Raw genomic sequence first — 19,624 nt, 5'->3', positions numbered from 1 at the left:
CCAATGGAGCAGATGAAACAGTAGCAGATGAAGAATGGTGACAAAGGGAATATAGTCTAGCTGGAGTGACCGAGGAGACCAGTTAGTAGAGAGTTACAATAATCCAGACAGTATATCACAAGGAAGTGGATTAGCATTTTGGTTGCTTCTTGTGTGAGAGGACAGATTCAGGAGAGGTTTCTCAGGTAAAGCAGGATTTGGTAAGTGACTGGATGTGAGGGATCCTGGAGAGAGCTATGTAATGGATGCCATGAACATTAAGGGTTTGCCAAACGAGAGGGTGGGCGATGGTGTCAAAGGCTGCAGAGAGGTCCAAGAGTATACGCAGTTAAAAGTAACCTTTTGTTTTCGGAGTCATTTTAGTGAGGGCTGTCTCGGTAGAGTGCTGTGGACAAAAACCAGGTTGCAGGGAGTCAAGCAGAGAGTTAGAAGAAAGAAAATTGATTGATTATATGTTAATAGTAGAAAAGGGAAACTGGAAGGTAGTTTGATGGAAATGTGGGAAGGTTTATTTAAGATATGAGAGATGATAGCATGTTAAATGAGCATGGGGATCCACCACTGGAAAGAGACTGGTTATAGTTGGTATAAGAAGGACATGTGAGGGAACAGTGTCAATGGGACAGGTGATAAAGTGGTAAGACAAGAGGACATATAAAACCTCAGCAGGGTTGACAGGACTGTAGCAATCGAGGGTGGCTTGTGCTACCAGCAGTTGTCCGATTCTAACAGCATTTCATATGTACTTTGTCTAGTATTATATTTATGGTTGAAAACAATACAATTTCTTTTGGGCCCATAAAAACCACGATGCTCTTAGTCTAACCTTTTGGTTTTCATCCAGTTGGCATGTTTTCTACTGAGCTTGCCTAGATGGCTCCAGCGTTGGTTTGAGAAAATGAGATTATCTGAGTCAGCAGAATTGTGGGAAAATAATGTATTGTTTCTTTGAAATGTACATAAAAGCTCTCTCTAACTGTTGTGGAAATTCAGCTCCTATGAGGTTCAGTAAACATCCTAAAAGAAAAGGGTGTGCCTTTGGCAGACCGAACAGTACGAGAGCTGTGCTTTTTCAAAGCTTTTAGAGCTACCTGTTGCTTCACCTGGTTATGAAATAATGATCAGTGTGAAAGCCAGTTTGGAGTGGAATATCCAGCCCAGGAGATTTATTTATAAATCCACTTTATTCCAGATTTTTATATTTAAGAAAGATACAAAGAAGCAAAGAGTAAGCAATGCACATAGGAAAAGAGAGAGAAGGAAACAGATTTTAAAAAAAAAACCCAGAATAAGGCAGTAAGAGAGTGAGACACAGAGAGATATGTATGCCCTGTTCTCTTACTTTTTCCTTCTTGTCCACCTGATTTTTGGGACAGAGTGGCATATAGGGGGGATGAGTCATTTCTGGAGGCAGAGTGGCATACAGGGGGTTAAAAGGAATATCATGCGGCACTCTGCCTCCAGAAAAGCTTTATGCCTCCCCATATAAAACACCCCCCCCCGACTTACCACTGCTTCTGACTCCCTGGTGTCTGGTGGGGGCAGCGGGTGGAGGCTGGCGTTCACGAAATTGATGGGGACGGCGTTCATGAAATTGATGGGGCCGGCATGCACGCACCGCACTGCCCAATGGCCGTGTCTCAGCTCTTCGTCCCACCCCTTTTAAGACTTGGGACGAAGTGCTGAGGCACGGCCATTGGGGGCGCGGTGCGCGCACGCCGGCCCCTTTAATTTCATTAGGAGCCGGCGGCTGGAGAAGCCGGCTTTCAATCCCGCTCACAGCCGGTCAGCGGCTGCTTTGAATGTTGGTCTGCTGGCCGGCCGGTCCGTGTATCCCGGTGGGCCAGTCCGGCCCTGCTCCTGCCAATCACCCTGCAAACAATACCAGCCATTGCATTGCCATAACACGTTTATGATTTACTTGTGGTATACTCATTCATGTTTGATAGGTCTGAGGTTAGCAGTATACTCTAAGTAATACGTTTATTCTTAAAAGGACACTCTAGCTATAATATGCACTGGATATGATGGATGTGTGGTTCCTTTAAAATTTCATGAAATCCATTTTACTAATGCCTGGGGGATTCTGTGCATTTGCCCCTTTCCCTATCGCCCAGCTAAATGCCAAGTAGAAGATGTGTTTGGTTGAACACATTACCCTGTACATGATGTGAAAGCCTCCAGTAAGCATCATGTGCAAGTGTGGAAAGTGTTTCAATTATGGTAGCACTTTCATGCCCGTGAAAGGCTGTTTCAATCAAAAAATTGTTGTACCATGGAAGGGTAGGCCAACTACAGCAGCAGGGCTGCATCATCTGTGTGCTTTATTTTGAAAGAATGCACATTAAAGTACTCAGAGTACACCTCTGGGACACTTTTGCCAGGCAACATGGTTAGAAGTTAAGTCAGTTGTAGGTCAATTTACTTATCTACCACCTTAGAATATAAATTGCTTTCCCTTCTGTGTTTTTGTTAATATATTAAAGAATAACAGCTATGTATGACATCATATTGTGGGGCTTCAATGCATACAGTGGATCAGCTTGGTGAGACAGTGCCTAAAATTAGGACTGCCCTGCTTAAAACAGGACAGTTTACATGTTTGATATTTTGGTATGACCTTCTGATCATAGGATATATCTTGTATTTTTTGCTGGGTCTGTACAAAGGCCAGTATTTCATCATATGCAAAAGCTGGCAGTTGTTAAACCAGTCTCACAGAAAACAAGGCCCGCTTTTCAAAACTGACCAACCTATCTCTAAGCTGTATGTGTAATGCCACATGCTGTCTTCCCATGTTTCTGTAACATATAACATTTCCCATGCATAATCTGTGCCATTTATGACCATTCACTTACCAATCCACAAATAAGCAAATATGAAAACTGCATTTACATTTCAATTTACCTATTATTATGTCCAGTCCATTATCATATATATAACTTTTTATCAGACCTAAACATAAGCTTAATAACTGAGATTTTACTTAATGCGCACCACCACACAAGGTTATTAAAATAAATGTGTCTGAGGAAAAGATGTGTTCTAATTATTTTTAGATATCTAAAATGTGTTTATACAAAGTCCTGTCATTACACTCTATGATGGCATTAGGGGAGTCAACACACAGGTAAAACAATCAAAGTCCTTCAAAAGCACCACCCACACTGTTATTTTGTCTACTATAAGCATAGACAACAACCACAGACAATGCAAGGGAGTTTTCTCAGCAAATCCTGATATTCATTCTAAAATGCAGGCTGCACTGAAGTCCTTCTTCTAGATGGGGTGTAAGAAAAGCAGTCAAAGGTTACATTCTGTGTTTCTCACACCTCTTTGTTAGCTCAGCAGCTAAGGAGTCTTAAGGATCTTTTTCTCACATCACCTAAACTATTCATGGTGACATGCAATGATTCATTCCTTTATTGGACTACCATTTGTTGTATGTTAAATTATTACTTGGCTATAGTCACAGAGTTATTTAAGTAATTATTTCAACACACCCAAAGAATTGGAGGAACCTCCCAACATGTGTCCAAAGAATACTAAATAAAAAATGCAATGTTTGATAATTACATTGTATTGTAAATCATTACCTTTTTTTTACTTTTTGTAATACTGCATGGTATATCATAGTATTATGTTATTACCTATCATTTTTTTTATAAAAGGCCAGTCCAGTTGTTGTTTGCCCTTTAATGCATATGAGAGCTTAGGGGTCCCTTTATATTTTCATGCGGTTCCTTTTGCAAATGCATGAGGGGATTCTGCAGAATCCTCCCATATGCAACTCCTTCGCCCCCAGCTACTTTGTGTGCAGGAGATGTCTTGGACCAAACAGTTCTCCCTGCATGTTACCTTGAGTCAGCTCCAGCGCTGGCTCGGTGAACGTTCCAGACATGGGTCTATTCAGACCCCAGTGTGCTTCCCTTGGCTTTCAATGGGAAAGCATTCTCACCACTGATTGGCTTTACATGGATCCAGAGTGGGAAATGTTAGCATCGCACATTGATAGTAAGCAAACTGCACCATATCCAAGCTAAGGAACCTTATCAACACAAAGCAAAATTGGCAGGAGGGTACTATTAGCGCAAGTGGTTTGGACATGCGCTCCCCTTTTCTTTTTCATTTTCCCTTATTTGTTTTTGACATACATATGGCTATTTGTAAGGAATTTCATGTAAATATTGGAACAGGAACATGACTTATTTAGATATAGTTCTTATAATTATACAATATACATAAAGTTTAGATGCAGAGCTGTTGCAAAGAGGCATTGCAAGTTTGTTTTCTGAGACCTATGTATGTGCAACTTAGAATGTGGCAGCTATTGCATTGCATCTATAAATTCTGTCCTATGGCCCAGAAACTACTACTTATCTCTAGTAATTGCTGACTTAACTATCTATAATGTATGTAAGATGACAGACTGATTTACACAGAACTGAGACATCGAAAGGGAATGTGGCAAGGTATATTATTATTACTCTTCTAATAAAACAATATGAAATAGATAAATAAAATGAACCTTCATATGTAGTGATAAAGCATGGGAAACATTTGTGTTAACTTTTTTTTTCGTTACTTCCAGAAATTTATTTACTGTAGGTCTCCCAGCTACTGGGATGATAGTTTATATTTGATGGCCTTGAGCTCAACCTGATATCCTCGGTATTTACACTCTCTGCAAATAGCAGAAAGCACATTAACCAGAAGTGCGTGTGTGTGGGGTGCATGGGCTAACACCTTCTGGCCTGGCCAGTTTAGTGGTAACAAACATACACACTAGCACACAATCACTTACACAGACACACACATATACACACACATCCTCTCCCACACAAAAATATTCACTCCACTGTACCAACCTCTCACATATCAAACCTCACACCTTTACCTTGCCTGTCGCTCTTTCTTATAGCTACTCTGCACGAGCAGCCACACTTTTATCATGCAGTGACACACCGCACTCACACCTCCAAGGGTGGCCTGGTGGACAATTTTATTTATAGGACACAACAAATACCTAAACCAAAATATTAAAATAAAAACCTAGCTTCGACTTTCACTTTGGCTGTGCCAAACCTCGTTCCTGGGGAGGGGGCACAAAGGTCCAGTCTGGCTCAGTTTTAGTTTGTGGTGGTATTAGTAGAAGTGGTTGGCTGGTGGAAGTATACTTTTGGCATAATACTTACTGTTATTACTTTATTTCTTAATTAACCCTTTTGTAAACAGGAAATGTACTTCAATTGCTTTCTGATATCTCCCCAACAGCAATGGTGGTGGTCACAAGAAAGATCCTAGTGCTAGTTTCTCATGTGATAAAGTAAAACACTTTGTTAGAAATACACTAAAGAGAAAGTTCTTGTTCAAAACAGGTATAAACATTTATAAGGTTAACGTATCACAAACTTATATTGGAAATATGCAAGACAAAAAAGAGAAACCCCCAAAAATATTATCTGGTTGAATAGGGGCAGGTCTTCATGTTGTGAAGTCTGTGTTCAGGACAATAGTGTATATTATTGCTGACAGGGCTTAAATGTATCTATCTTGGCATCTAGTGGGGCTTCTCAGACTCAGACAAGAATGCAATCCTTCCAAGCATTCAGGGATCATCTGGCCGTTTCCAAAGCCTTCCAATTTCTTAATCTATTTTGTGTATTTCATTTGTCCTTTAACCTGGAAACCACCCACTAATTCTTTAAAATAAATACATCCATATATGCATATAGTTTTGTGAAGACTATAACTGCAAACTTTATTTTAGATGGATTAGAAACATTACACAAATCTTGATTCCAAATTAGTTTTAGGAGCATACTAATGTATATGACATGTTCACCATCTTAGGTCTTTGATACCACAAGATTTTACTCTTTGTACTCAAGTCTGTAGTGCATATAACTTGTAATTGAGAAACATCCATGGTCATATTTGCTCTCAGTTAAGAACATCAAAGCCTAATACTACTTAACAGGACACTTGAGAAGATCACAAAGGATATTTGTATAAATGCATTGTTTTAGCAGAGGCAGGCTGACTAAATCCATTGACAATGGTATAATAGCCCAGCTAAATTCCCTGTAGTAATAAGCGCAAAGCATGGGTTAAAATTTGTGAGTTCCAGAAAGTTGAGTAAAATATTGCAGTGATTGATCTTACACTCAATTGTACATAATTACTCTGAAATGCACATAGTATTCATAACATTATACCTCTGTTACACACTGACACCACAGAAGTCAGTAATTAATTTGAAATATGTCTGACCTTAGGGAGATAACCATCTAGACAGCTTGAGTTCTGATAGGGGTCTATGCAAGAAGTATAGGTCCATATCCACTGCTGTTCCCTATCTAAGAGTACAGGAATAGAATAGCTAGATTTTTATGGTGCGTCCCTCAAACAAGTATCTGTACATTGGTCACTGAGGTGTATTATAACTAGAACATGGTATGATGGCAATCATAGTAATATAGCATAGTTACAACAAAAACAATCCAACCAACCAAACCACAGAGATCCATGGGATGCAGAACAAGACATTAAGAATATATAATTGACTTCCATGGCTGTGTGCAGTGGCGTCAGGGATCACAACGGTCACAAATGCGATGGGGCCAGCCTCTCTAGGGTGCCCAGGTGACCCCTGTAACCACTTGTTCCTGTCTCCTCGTGCCACTTCAAAATTGTTCTGAAAGGGAAGCTAAGATAGAGCAAAACAAATATATCAATTACTTTACTGTCCTGATGATATCTGCATTTCTTCTTCATTACGTTCAAAGGCTGCCCAAACAAACCAGTTGCCAGCAACAGTGCATACTAGCTTAAGAAAGAAAATAAATAGATTAAAGGGACACTCTTTGCATCATATACACTTTAATGCATATGTTAGATACATGGTCCCTTTAATTTTTTTACGTGGTCAGTTTTGCAAATGCATGAGGGGATTCTGGAGAATCCCCCCAAATGCACTTGCCTCTTTTCCCACCTCCCTGATAAATGCCCTCTAGAAGTGGCAAGAAATGTCAGATTATGGAGAAAGAAGGAATATTTTTCAGCATGGCTAACAATTCTGTGTTTGTTTTTGTGTGAAAGAATGCATATTCTTTAATGTGTGAGTACAGAGTACTTTAATATTATAATAGATGTGTACTTATATAAGTAACCAATATACCATAATGCTTCTTTATGCATTATACCATTTGTTAAAGCCAATGCCTTATACAAAATTTGAACTGTGTGAGTCAGGTTTAAAATAACAGTATACAAGGAAGTAAATATGGATTGGATGATTTTTTTAAATGAAATATTAATATTCCTGTGCTAAGCAGTTAGTAAATTAGCTTTTATTTGTGATGATTCAAATATACATAATGCAATTAAAAGAGGGACACATTCTCAGTCATGCAAACTAGTCACTTGCTACTAAGAACAAACACAATTTATTATTTAAATTGTCATAATAGTCATACCTCCTTTTGAAAAATAGTCAATTCCAATTACAACCTAACCTTTTCAGGGCCTTTGTGGATCATGTCTCCCCTTTAACTTCTATCTCACTCCTGTTTTCTCTTACTTTCAGGAGAAACCGAGACGCCTCTCACATCATTTTATTTTGGTGAGCAAAGAGATGATTCAAGATGAATTTCTTACTCGGTTTAACAAGTATAAACCTGACACAATTTTTATATTTGTATGGTTAACAAGTTCCCATTCCCGAATAGCTGCTGTTATGTTTCAGAACCCCACAACGAAAAAAGGCTGAGTGGGCATGTTATAGTTATCTTCATAAAGTATACCTAAGAGATTAGCACAGAAGCTTCCCCTTTTTCCTGTACCTGGAAAGTGTAAACAGAATAATTAAAATAGGAATTCACCAATCAGGGGTTATTGGACCTTTTTATATGACCCAAAATGAGTTGAATAAAATTAATTTAGCTAGAATGTTGATTGTAAATGCTACGGGTATTAGTTAAATCCACTAGGTAGTGAGCTTGCGAGCAGGGCTAATGTATCGGTTTGTCTTAGTCTGTCAATTCTCGTCTTGTCATACCCTTTGAATATATGTATTGTATTAAGCGCTGCGTAGATTGTTGCTGCTATATAAATAAAAGAATAATTATAATAGTGTGGTAAGGCAAATAGTTGGTTTTAATAGATCAGATAAGTAAATCATAGTTTGATTGTCTATTCTTCCTAAGCACTTATGCTGCACTACACCACCACATGTCCAATAAATTATTTTCCGCAGACTTGGAAAATTGGACATTGATAAGTTCATTTTCACATTCAATGTTGTTTTTAAAGAATGTAGATAATTTTAGGATCGGAATGCTGAGGCAAATCTGGACTGTATAACATATTACTTTCAATCTTACACACCCAGAGTAATGCAATAGCAGTTTTATAAAAATAAGTAATTAGGAGGCATTTTGATGAAATCTAGATAGATAAAGTACTTAAAGGAAGCTTGTATTTTTTGTAATGTATGTTTTGAGTCCATTTTGCATGTACCCCAAATTAATGCAGGCAAATCAGTGCATACATTCTTTCATTATAAACCTTCTGCCTCATTGAACTTCTTTCCTGACAGCCTTGCCTCAAACCTGGAAGTATAACCAGGAAGCATACTTCATGCTCAGGATCACTCCCAATGAAATCAGTGGGAGTAGCTGCAGCCAATCTAGCAGGACATCAGTGGCAACATTTCAATAACTAGTGAATGCCTACACCGGTTTAAATAACATTTACTGATGTCCAATATGTATTTAATATGAAAAATAATTGTAACTAAAATTAATAATTTTTGCCACCACTGTCACAGATTAGCGGAAAACAATAAGCACAGGGTATTTTACCTTAACCTGATTTTATTTTTTGTACTCTGCTATGTTCGTCTTCAGCTGTAATTTTCTTCTCTCTCATTTACTGAACCCGCACGTAATTGTCTTCACATTTTAGTTCAGGTATGTATTTACAGCTCCTGGTGTGTATCACTTATGTTTTTACTAATATAGTTACATAGTTACATAGGCTGAAAAAAGAAATGCATCCATCAAGTTCAGCCTTTCCCATATCCGTTTATTTCTTGCTGTTTATTTCTAGCAGCCAACAGCTAGATATGACAGGCCACAGATTATGTCCACATAGCATATGACTGGGCATATTCAGCTGGTAGCCACACACCTCAGAATCCGCAGAAGTGGCAGATAGGGTGTGTATGGAGCAATGTTGTGTAACTTTCCACTAGGCATTAGCCCAGTTTGCCAGATGACCAGTCCAGTCCTGCTTGTAGATGTAATTTAGCTGCCTTCAAATATACAGCACTCCTTTATATAATATTGATACACGTTTATTATGTACAGCAAGCTAAATAAAATGCACTTATGTCTATATGACCATGTCTATTATCAGTCCTGCTCTGAATCCCCTACAGTTTAAAGCTTGGGGGTCACTTAAAGATGTCCTTGTTTTTTTGTCCATTAAAATAACATCAAATGGGTAGACATTTTAAGTGTGGTAAATGACTACTGTAGCTAGAATTGCCTGATTTTTATAGACTATCTTTATAGGTGTACAGAGGCAATTTATCACTCTCAACACTACTGTGTTCCAATGGCATGTTGTGTTTAAAAAGGCCAATTGGTCATTAGAAAACAATTTTGCAATTATGTTTGCTCAGCTAAATGACCCAAAATTGTTAAACACAGAGTGGCTGCTCTATTCACTATTTTTTAAATGATGTTCAAATGATGATGTCTGCGCTTGCTAGTGATATTTCCAGTTTTCGTAGAGTATTTTTTTGGTTATATTTTCCAACTAAGGTATTAAGGAATGTAATAAATCTAGACATATATTTTAGAGATCAGAGGGTGGTACCTTCCCTAACCAACTGCCTAAGTCTAAATCTCAATGTGGGTGAAGCGGCTGGGTTGGGCAGGGCTACACAAGCACATTAAATATAAGGGTGTGTAAAGAAGCTATGAGTGCATCTTACAAATCAACATTATAAAGAGGGTGTATGTTCATAGGAACAAGAAATTAAAATTTAGAGGCAGCATCATCTTTCTTACAAACTATGAGAAAGAAAGAATTCTGTGTGTTGTCTGTAATTTCATTTCAAATAAACTCATACATCAACATGAACAACATCAATGATGCTAACCGTAAATTCTTATATTTTTCAAAAAGACCAACTCAGTAGGGAAAAACTACCTTTGTATTACAATACTTATATTTGACTATGGTCTAGTATAAATATATCAAAGTAAAACAAAACAGACTTGCATACATATTAGCAACCTACATATAACTTACCAGAAGTTCTCAAAAGTTGGTCACACAGAAGATACTAATGAAAAATCTCAGCCAGCACAAATCACTTACAAGGTCTTCCTGTGTTCCTTCATTTGTTGGCGTTTTCTCTTTATGATAGAAAACAACAACAAATATGCTATTTAAATCATACCACCAGCAGCAGGAACATATAAACGCACATTTTTTTGTTTTTGAAAATGCAAATACTTTGTAAAGAGGCAGCTTTGCCTATTGTTAAGTGGTATCCAATCATTGTTTCAATTAGAAACACTTATCATTGACTTACCCAGAGTCCACCAACAGGCAAAAGTATGTCAACAGGATCAAGTCTTTTGTACACATGTGTACAGCATTGAGTTCATGCATAGGCATTGAAAGAGAGAGAGAGAGTGTACTTGGCTGAAAATCATTATGGGGATTTTAACCTTGGAGACATTTGATTTTTTTATATGAGAATATGATTACAAATTTGGAGACGTTTCAAAGAGAAGACATATTGGGCTTGATGCAGGGATCTGTCCTAAGCATTATTTGGTGTTCGCAGCGGCCGAAAATGAACGCTTTGTGATTTAACTCCGCAGCTAAATCCCAAATAGAGACTGGATGTGAGACTAGCACAGCTAAAAATATGCTATGTTGTAATTAACAGAAAACAGCTTCTAGCAAGTGCAATGGAGTACACAGGCTATCACCGTAGCCTTTGAAGGCTGGCAATTAGGGAGTATTTTTCCAAGCCTGGGCCATCTTTTGTAGCTTTGGTAAAGTTAGATTTAGATGACAGCCATATTTGGTGACTCTCCCTACAGAAACATATAAATCATGCATCTGATCAAGTTATATTGGGATAAAATCTAAAGACAAAAACACGCAATTATCACCCTATACATTGCAAACTAAACAGTAAAAGTAATGAAAACAAAATTATTTTCTGGAAAGCCGTCACCCCTTAATAAAGTAATCATGTGCCAATTTAACCCCTTCAATGGAGTAAATAGTTAACTTTCATACCATGTATTGGGTCAATATACACAAACATGTAAAGCTATATAATCTTGTGAATCTTTCTTCATATGACAATGTTATTAAGATACTAAATTATATGCTTATGATTTAAGAGTTACATATATATATATATTACTACCTCATATTCACAGTCATTTCCACAAGGACTGCTCATTATCCAAACATACATTTTGACTTCCATTGAAATACTTGACACTTAAATGTAATTACCGGTATGTTATTTTCTTAGATCTTACATACCCTATATTGGTTGGTATTATTAGCTGCAAAACAAACATATTCATATAGCAAATAAGCCAACAGTCATCAAAGCAAACATAAAGTATTCATATTACTCTCTGCACCACATTGGCAGTAATGAGCTTCTGCTGTGACAAAAACCTGCGCTCAATCTCCATTAGAAGTTTTCTTTTGATTCTATTAGACATGCAGAGGTTTAGATGTGGAATAAATTAACACTACAATGTATTTATGACATTTGCTTCCAAATATGCAGGTGCATTGGAGCAGTTAGCACTCAAATTGTAGGCTTTATGCCCTGGTAGTTTAATTGCTTTGCTTGTATGTATAATTTTAGCACAATATCTTCATTTTAATCAAAAGTCTTTGTTTTAGGAGTCATTTAGTAGTCATTGAATTGAGCCAATTCTAAGTATTTTTTTTTTAATTCCAGAATACCAGAGTTGTTTTTTTAAGTGTACAAAACTGGTACTTGCAAAGTCACAACTTAATCGTATTTAACATAATAAGTATTGCTCATGTGACTCCCATGGATCAATTTTAGGTTAAGTCCTTTTGACAGACCGACCTGTGCAAATAAAGACAGGCCACCTGTTCTCAAAGTATTTATGAAAAAGGAACTGCTATGTGTTTCTGATGCTTGCATTTACAACCTGGATCTAAACACTAAAGCATTAGCATTTGGTAATGTTTGCACTGCGGGCTGTCCTTTATTGACTCTTGGCTTTTCATTTTAGTCAAGTTACTGAACATGGAGTAGAAAATTTGAACACATAATATTAAAAAAAAATGGCTGCTATTCTAAAATTTCACACTTTGTCGATCCCCCCACTATCTGATATATACAGCATCTATTTATTGTATCCATAATATTTATTATTACTGTATTCCCATTTTATCAAGAACTCTTTACAAATAACAATAACAAGAGTTACAAATAAATGAAGGCAATAAACATTTACTGAAAGAGTTAATACACTAAATTATTTTTTATTAGCCCTATAGAAATTGTATTATTCATACAATAAAATAATACATTGTCCCATTTCTCATTGTGACTAAATGGCAGTATTTCTATTATAATGCCAAAACAATTTGCATAAATGAGTGTGGTGCTACATCTAAGCAGATACCCGAGGCTTGCTTGCATGATACATGAATTACTATTCTTCAGATTCCCTAGGCTTGGCTGTCTCTGCCAAGTAAACTCCACACACCCATGCACTCAGGTACAATATAAGGCTTGTCAAAAAAAGGGTGCAGCATGTGCCTCCTTCAAAGCTCACCTGCTGCTTCTGCTAAGCTATACTGAATTTTTAATTCTTCATTAAAAATATTAGCTTTGGAAAAAGAAATAAAATTAATACCGCGTGATCCCCCACAGAAATTTTGTTTTTTTCCTACCAATTTAATGTATACGCAACATCTCTACATAGATACTCAATAAATGAGAATTCCTTTAGGAAGAAGTGTATAAATCTTGGTTACATAATATACCAACATCCCTGCAAGAGAAAAGCATCCTCCCTCGATTTAAGGTGTGCAAGCTGGACCCGCTTTGCCTACTGTATCAAATTGTCTTAGTCTGTCAAATCTATTTTTGTCATACCCTTTGAATGTATTCACTGTAAGAAGCACTGTGTAAATTGCAGGCACTATATAAATAAAATTTAATAATAATTATACTAACCATGTGGGTAATTATTCTGTCACGCAAGAGGTATGCAAAAATTGCCCATTTTTACAGCTCTTCATTATTCAGTCTGAGTTTAAAAGGCTGAAAATGAAACTTTATCACGAATGCCTAATGTTAGAAATGTTCAAACAGCGCATTAGCAATAAAATTTGTTGTATATAATGCCTATAAATCACAGGTACTGCTAGGGTGGGATAATGTTGAGGTTTACAAGTATGTCTACAAACTGCAGACCACTAAACTCTGTATATATATTTAAAGGGTCACTATCAGCAAAATAAAATGTACTGCTCATGTGTAAGTAAATTTATCTAAAAGACTATACTTTATTTATTTATATTGAATGGATTATAAAAGTAAAGTCAGTGTTTACTACCTGCAGCCATGTCATGGGTTGTCATAAAATACACCTCCCTGCTTATCAATGGGGACAGTGCCAAGCAGCACTTTACTTTTGTTTATCTGCCTTTCATTATAGAGATCCTCTACCTCAGTTGCACATAACTGAGCTGCAGGAAAACCACTAATTGTACTGTTTTATTGTACTTGAAATGCATGTTTGCATTATGTGAAATGAATAAATGAATAAAATTTCTTTTACATTGTATTTATACACACACATACACACTGCACTATAGACATACATACTATGCAATATATCGCACTATCCTATACACATGCATACTAACCCATACACACTTATGTTCACTTATATATGATAAAACCCATAAAACAATACCTTTATTTATAATAAAAGAGCACAGGCATACGGTGTAGAGGGTTATCATTATGCATGAGCCACATGGGGGTGTTAGATGGCAGTGGAAAGAAGCAGCCTCACCAGTCAATAAAGCTGCTAGTGACATCCAGGAGCACTCTAGTGGTTTGACGTAAGTGTCACCAATGGCATACCAGTGGCATACCGCACAGACATAGGGGCACAATCTTGTATATCCCCAGCAGCTATACGGAAATCTTAAACATATGAAGCATTTTTCAAATAATATTACACTTTACATTTATGGATGTAAACAAGTTTGGGCCAAGTTCTAAACTTGGACTATTTAGATTCTATTGTGATTGTCCCAAATTTAGCATTTTTCTCCAGTATCACCTTGCTTAATACAGTCATGTGTAGGTCATATATTTTCATGTAAAATCTAATTTCTAGATACATTCAAAGGCACGTGCTAATTAGCTTGCAAAGAAGACATTGCATAGATCCCTTGATAAATAACTTGAAACGTTGTTGTCTGTTTCCTACAATAAATCTGTCTGATGGAACCCCTGCGTGCCTGGAGCCTTCTTCTATTTTTGATTTACTGGGGAGCTGGCCCTTCCTGGCACAGCTAAGCACCTGAGTTCCTGTGGGGAGTGAGTGCAGATTCCTAATTCTGGTGAATTGCATAGATCCCTGGCACTCAGTGTGAGTGTTAATCGGGTATTAAGGCCGTGTTCTGGTATTAAATGTAAATATTACAACAGTTGCATTTTTATTTTAAACTTTAGTATTTAGTCATTTAAAACACAAAGTCTTCCAATAGTGTCCCAGTGTTTTTGTACTTGAAACATTATTACAATACATTGTTATTATTAGTATCTTTTATTTACACAAACCTTCTTACAACGCATACATTCAAAGGGTCTGACAAAACTAGAACTGAGAAAAAGAAAACCGATATACGGGGTAAAGAGGGCACTGCCCGCACGCTTACTTTACATTATATTTACTCATATAGCGCCAGCAGATTCCGTAGCGCCGCTACAATAGGAACAGTGAAAATATTTAACAAATAAAGTGTGAAACTGACACACATTCTAACGTACTGGTGCAGAATGTGTTGTGATCGTACAATCCATTGCATTATATGTTGTGTGTATTTATTTGACATGGCTGATAAATGTGTTGTTTCTTAAAGATAACTTAACACACTTGATACGCTGAAACACATCCTACAAGACCAATGCTAGCTGTTAGTGCCAATGGCTGGGCTTTCATTCCAAGTGTCTTCGTAATAGGCAACTAATACCTCCTTGTAAAAGAGTGGAATTCGGTAAAGGGCCCCTCCCCCAGGCCAGAGCATATTCCCCTTCTGACCCCAATCAATTATTCACTGTAACTGCGTGTGTTTAGCCTCCGCCGTCAAACAGCGCAACACCTATAAAGCTACAGTAAATGGCGGTAATTAGAGGTGACACACAGGCCTGAGCTGTCTGTCACAGGACTTTGCCCTCCCTGCTACAAAAGCTCCTTTTGCTTACGTTTCTTAGCAGATAAAAAAAGAGGCGGGAGTATGATTCAATAACGTTTTATTTGTGAAACGGCGCTAAGCCCCGCCCCGCATACGGGTCACACCTTCATGCTTTCCACAAGGGAGGGGACAGGTGTAGAGTGTGAGCAGGGAAGAAAAGGGAAGAGAAGACTTTGTTGCTGCTGGAACAGGAGCTGTGCCCAGAGCTTGCAGCCATACCAACAGGAAAGACAGGCAGAGCGGCACAGACTGGGTCTGTCACACCAAGCACAGGCAGACGTGCAAGTCAATGGGAATCCCTGGCTTCTAGAGGAACAGTCTACTGCGTGTGTGGATCTTTCTTCTTCTTCTTCACCTGAAATAAGTGCGAGGGAAGTGGCCCAAAGCACACAACTTCAGCTTAACCTCTTGTCCACATAGTTTGGATCTCACGATGGGGTCATCGGCATCAGTCAAGGGATCGCTGACGTTTTGTTGGTGTTTCTTAATGCTGTTGGTAAGTTACGTCCTTCTAACCTACTTGGTACCCTCGTTCATCAGTGGCCACCCGGGGACCTTCCATGATGGAATCATTAACCGCTCCTGCTGCTGTTTGAGGATTAGTATATTTTTTTATGATGGAGTGATTAACCCGTCTGTTGCTGCTTGTATTTCAGGAATGGCATTTTAGTTTATAATGTAGATCTTGATTACTAAATCTGGAAGAAAATAAATGTTAATTTTTAAAAAAACTGATTCATTTTGCATATTGACTATAAAATATAAATGTGTTTTTGGTGTGTGTGTGTGTGTGTGTATATATATATATATATATGTATATATATATATATATATATATATATATATATATATATATCCATATATATATATATCCATATATATATATATATATATATATATATATATATATATATATATATATCCATCCAGATCTTTGAAATTGGTTGTATTTTTTATGCATTCCCATACTTAAATTGTACTGCGCCATGGATTATGTTACCACGTCATATATAGTTCGTAGTAATAAATTACAAGGCAGTGAGTACAATAGATAAAGCTGTTGGGAAGTCAGAGTACACAGCCTGGTGGCAGATCTAAAAAGAAAAAAAAAAAAAAAAAAGGCACTTTAAACTTTCTTTATGAGAATATACTGAACACAGAAAAATCATGTGTAGATTTCTTTAAGTATCAAGGATTTCTTTAAGTATTCCCCTAGTTCTTCATAGCTGATTGTTTTATTTACTTTAGCAGGATTGGGTGTTTTAAGCTATCTGCCAGACTGCATTCCTAGAAGAGCTGAAGCTGCAAAATGTCTATTCTTTTTCTCTCCAAGGTCTGCAGACCTCCAAGGCATATAATGGGCTGGGGAGACCTGGGGGAAGCCTTATTATGAGGCCCAGTTAAAAAAAAAAAAAAGTTGCCAGAAATATTTGAAAGACAGTACATCCATTGTACAATGCTACAGAATATGATGGCGCTATATAAAACAATGAATGATGATAATTCAGTGGACCATGTCTAATTTAGCTCACTAACTAGAATGAATTACCAAGGAAGAATCATGGTGTACCTGTAGCCTAAGAAACCTAGTGCTTTTATGTGAAGTTGACCATAAAACTAGCTTCTGGCAGTGACCCAGGATTTTAATGAGTGGCACGGGAGCATTAACCCCTTTGTCAGTTCTTAAAGAGTTTAAATACATCAAAAGTTGATCAATTAATCGTAATGTTTACCCGTGTCTTGACTAACGTTCTAATGTTCTAGCCCCTGTGGAATGCTGTTGACAAACGTTGTAAGCAAATAACACTAATGAACCCTAAAGATTGTCCTAAAGCAGCAGATCTAGTTCATCAAATTGGAGAAACTGGTACCCTATATGTCAAGGTTATAAAATTAGGTGTAGGTAAAACCACTTATAAAACTTTGTAGAACCTTTTTTTTTTTTTTTTTTTTGTACAATTTTGAAGTGGTGTAGACGCTTTAATATACTCTTTTCATATACTTTACCTTCAAATACTTTTTGAACACAGCACAATAATCATACGGTCTTACTGACCATAAATTTTATTTTCCATATCTAATTTAAATATATACAGGTAATATATTTAAAATAAAGTAGGTACAGCAGTGAAATTTTATTGCCATACCAGTCTATTACAAAAAAAAAAGTATATCATGTTTACTCTGCTTCGGCTTATAGCTTAGGCCATATATCCTGATGTTTCTATATTTCTTAGAAGGATATGTTTACTTGTGTATGTTCCATTATTATATATATATATATATATATATATTATATTACATACATCAGTGTGTATGTATAAATTATACAGTATGGATTACACACGCATACATTAACGTATCCATACACAATACAGTTTTCTAATTTATATAAGCGAAAGCTACCATGTAGCAGAGGGGATCTGTTACAACAAAACAGTTCCACTCTCTGATGTAGCAATTCATTAGGGCGCTCCAGCTCCAGTAAGCTTGTACTGCAGTGAAGGATTGGAATGTCCCCACATTACCCATGTGTTATACAGGGCCAGCCTGACCACTTTGTGGGAGAAGCTCACTGGGTTGGCCCTTCTTATAGAAGTCGGTGAGTTGAAATAAAAATACACACTATGGTGATACTTTTTTTCTTCTATAAATCACATCAGAATTAATGATTATAAAAATAATAATAATAAAAAAATATTACAAGGATTCACGGTGTCGCATTGTAAATCCCAACAATTTTGTTTTCTTTAAACAGTCAATATGTTTGAATTATTTTGGGGGTTTTTTTGCTTGATTTTTGTCATGGCAATTTTTAAAAATTTTTTACCAGCATACGTGTTTGGCCAACATGAAAAGTAAAAACACCACTTTTTAAATAGTTTTATTTTTTTTAAATTTTTTTTTATAAAATGTTTTATTTAAATCGTTGTTCTGTGTGACGTAAATGTTAAAAGGCTAGATATCACGTTTAGCTACTGGTGTTTTATGACCATTTTCCATTGTTTCAGTTATTTCACTTTCAGCATCTTGTATTAAGGAAGAAACGCCTTATTCAATGGACTTCTAAACTTGAGGCAGAAGCTTAATCGTAATATTTTTGTTCAGTACTAAGGTTAAATCTATGGTTCATAGTGCACTGAAATCTGTATTACACATTGCTAAGCAATTCTAAATTGGGTTTAAGAAAAAAGAAAAAAAAAATCTGCATTCCTTGTTAACTTTTGTTATGGACCTTGTTTGACGTGTCCTAATTTTCAGAATATCAACGCGCTGGTGGGAGTTGTACTGCGTAGCTTACAGGTATCAATTAAAGGCATGGTTTATTGTCCCTGTAAAGAAGAATGCGTATTAAAGTATTAGGTGAGTGCTTTAATATGCATTCTTGAGAAAAAAAAAAAAAGAAACCGCAGCCTTGTTGCTCTCCTCCTCCGTGGGGTGACGCTTCGGCAGCCAATCAGTGGCAGGAAAGTGCTTTCGTTAAAATCAATGGGAGCTCTTTCTGTGCAAGGAGGGGTTTTTGCCCCTGCGCTGGACCTGACGGGTGGAAGGCGATGTGTTTAGCTGAACACTCATGGGCATAAGGAAATGGGCAAATGCAGATTCTGCATAATTCCCCCTGCATTCACAAAAGGGTTAAATGCATTAAAGTGCATGGACTGACAAATGAATAGCTGTCTCGCTATCAGTGGTAAACAATAGAATTTATTTATTTTTGAGCTTGTCACCCAAAATATTAATACCTACAACCTGAGATAAAGGATGTTTATTGGAATAAAATAACATAATAGACCAGGGAGGGGCTGTTGATATAGTCTATGTAGACTTTAGTAAGGCATAAATTACAGGCATCGAATGTCAAAATAGTTAAATAGATAAGACAATAGTTGAGTAAAAGGAGGCAGAAGATTGTAGTCAATGGTGCATATATCAGAGGAAGGACTCGTTATTAATTGTCTAAAACTAGACGGTCAGAGACTTTGAGATAATATAAGGAGGTTCTTTCTTACTAAGGGAGAAGTGGTAGAAAAAGGGAACAGTCCCCCAAAAGTGGTGGAGGCTAATACAGTGAGCAAATGTAAATGAGAAT

At 36.9% G+C, this 19,624-nt stretch overlaps 1 protein-coding gene across 1 annotated transcript in view; it reads left to right on the top strand.

Moving 5' to 3' along the window:
* LOC128496551 (desmocollin-3-like) overlaps nt 1-19,624 on the top strand; it is a 75,849-nt gene that overhangs the window by 48,424 nt on the left and 7,801 nt on the right. The window contains exon 2 of the mRNA XM_053466230.1: nt 15,878-16,030. Coding sequence (XP_053322205.1) covers nt 15,968-16,030 — 63 coding nt within the window. The 5' untranslated portion in view covers nt 15,878-15,967. The remainder of the gene's footprint in view (nt 1-15,877; nt 16,031-19,624) is intronic.

This window comes from Spea bombifrons, chromosome 5 (genome assembly GCF_027358695.1).
Source record: "Spea bombifrons isolate aSpeBom1 chromosome 5, aSpeBom1.2.pri, whole genome shotgun sequence".
NCBI lineage: Eukaryota > Metazoa > Chordata > Amphibia > Anura > Pelobatidae > Spea > Spea bombifrons.
The sequence above is the reverse complement of the archived record's forward strand: the minus strand, read 5'-3'. Positions and strand labels throughout refer to the sequence as shown.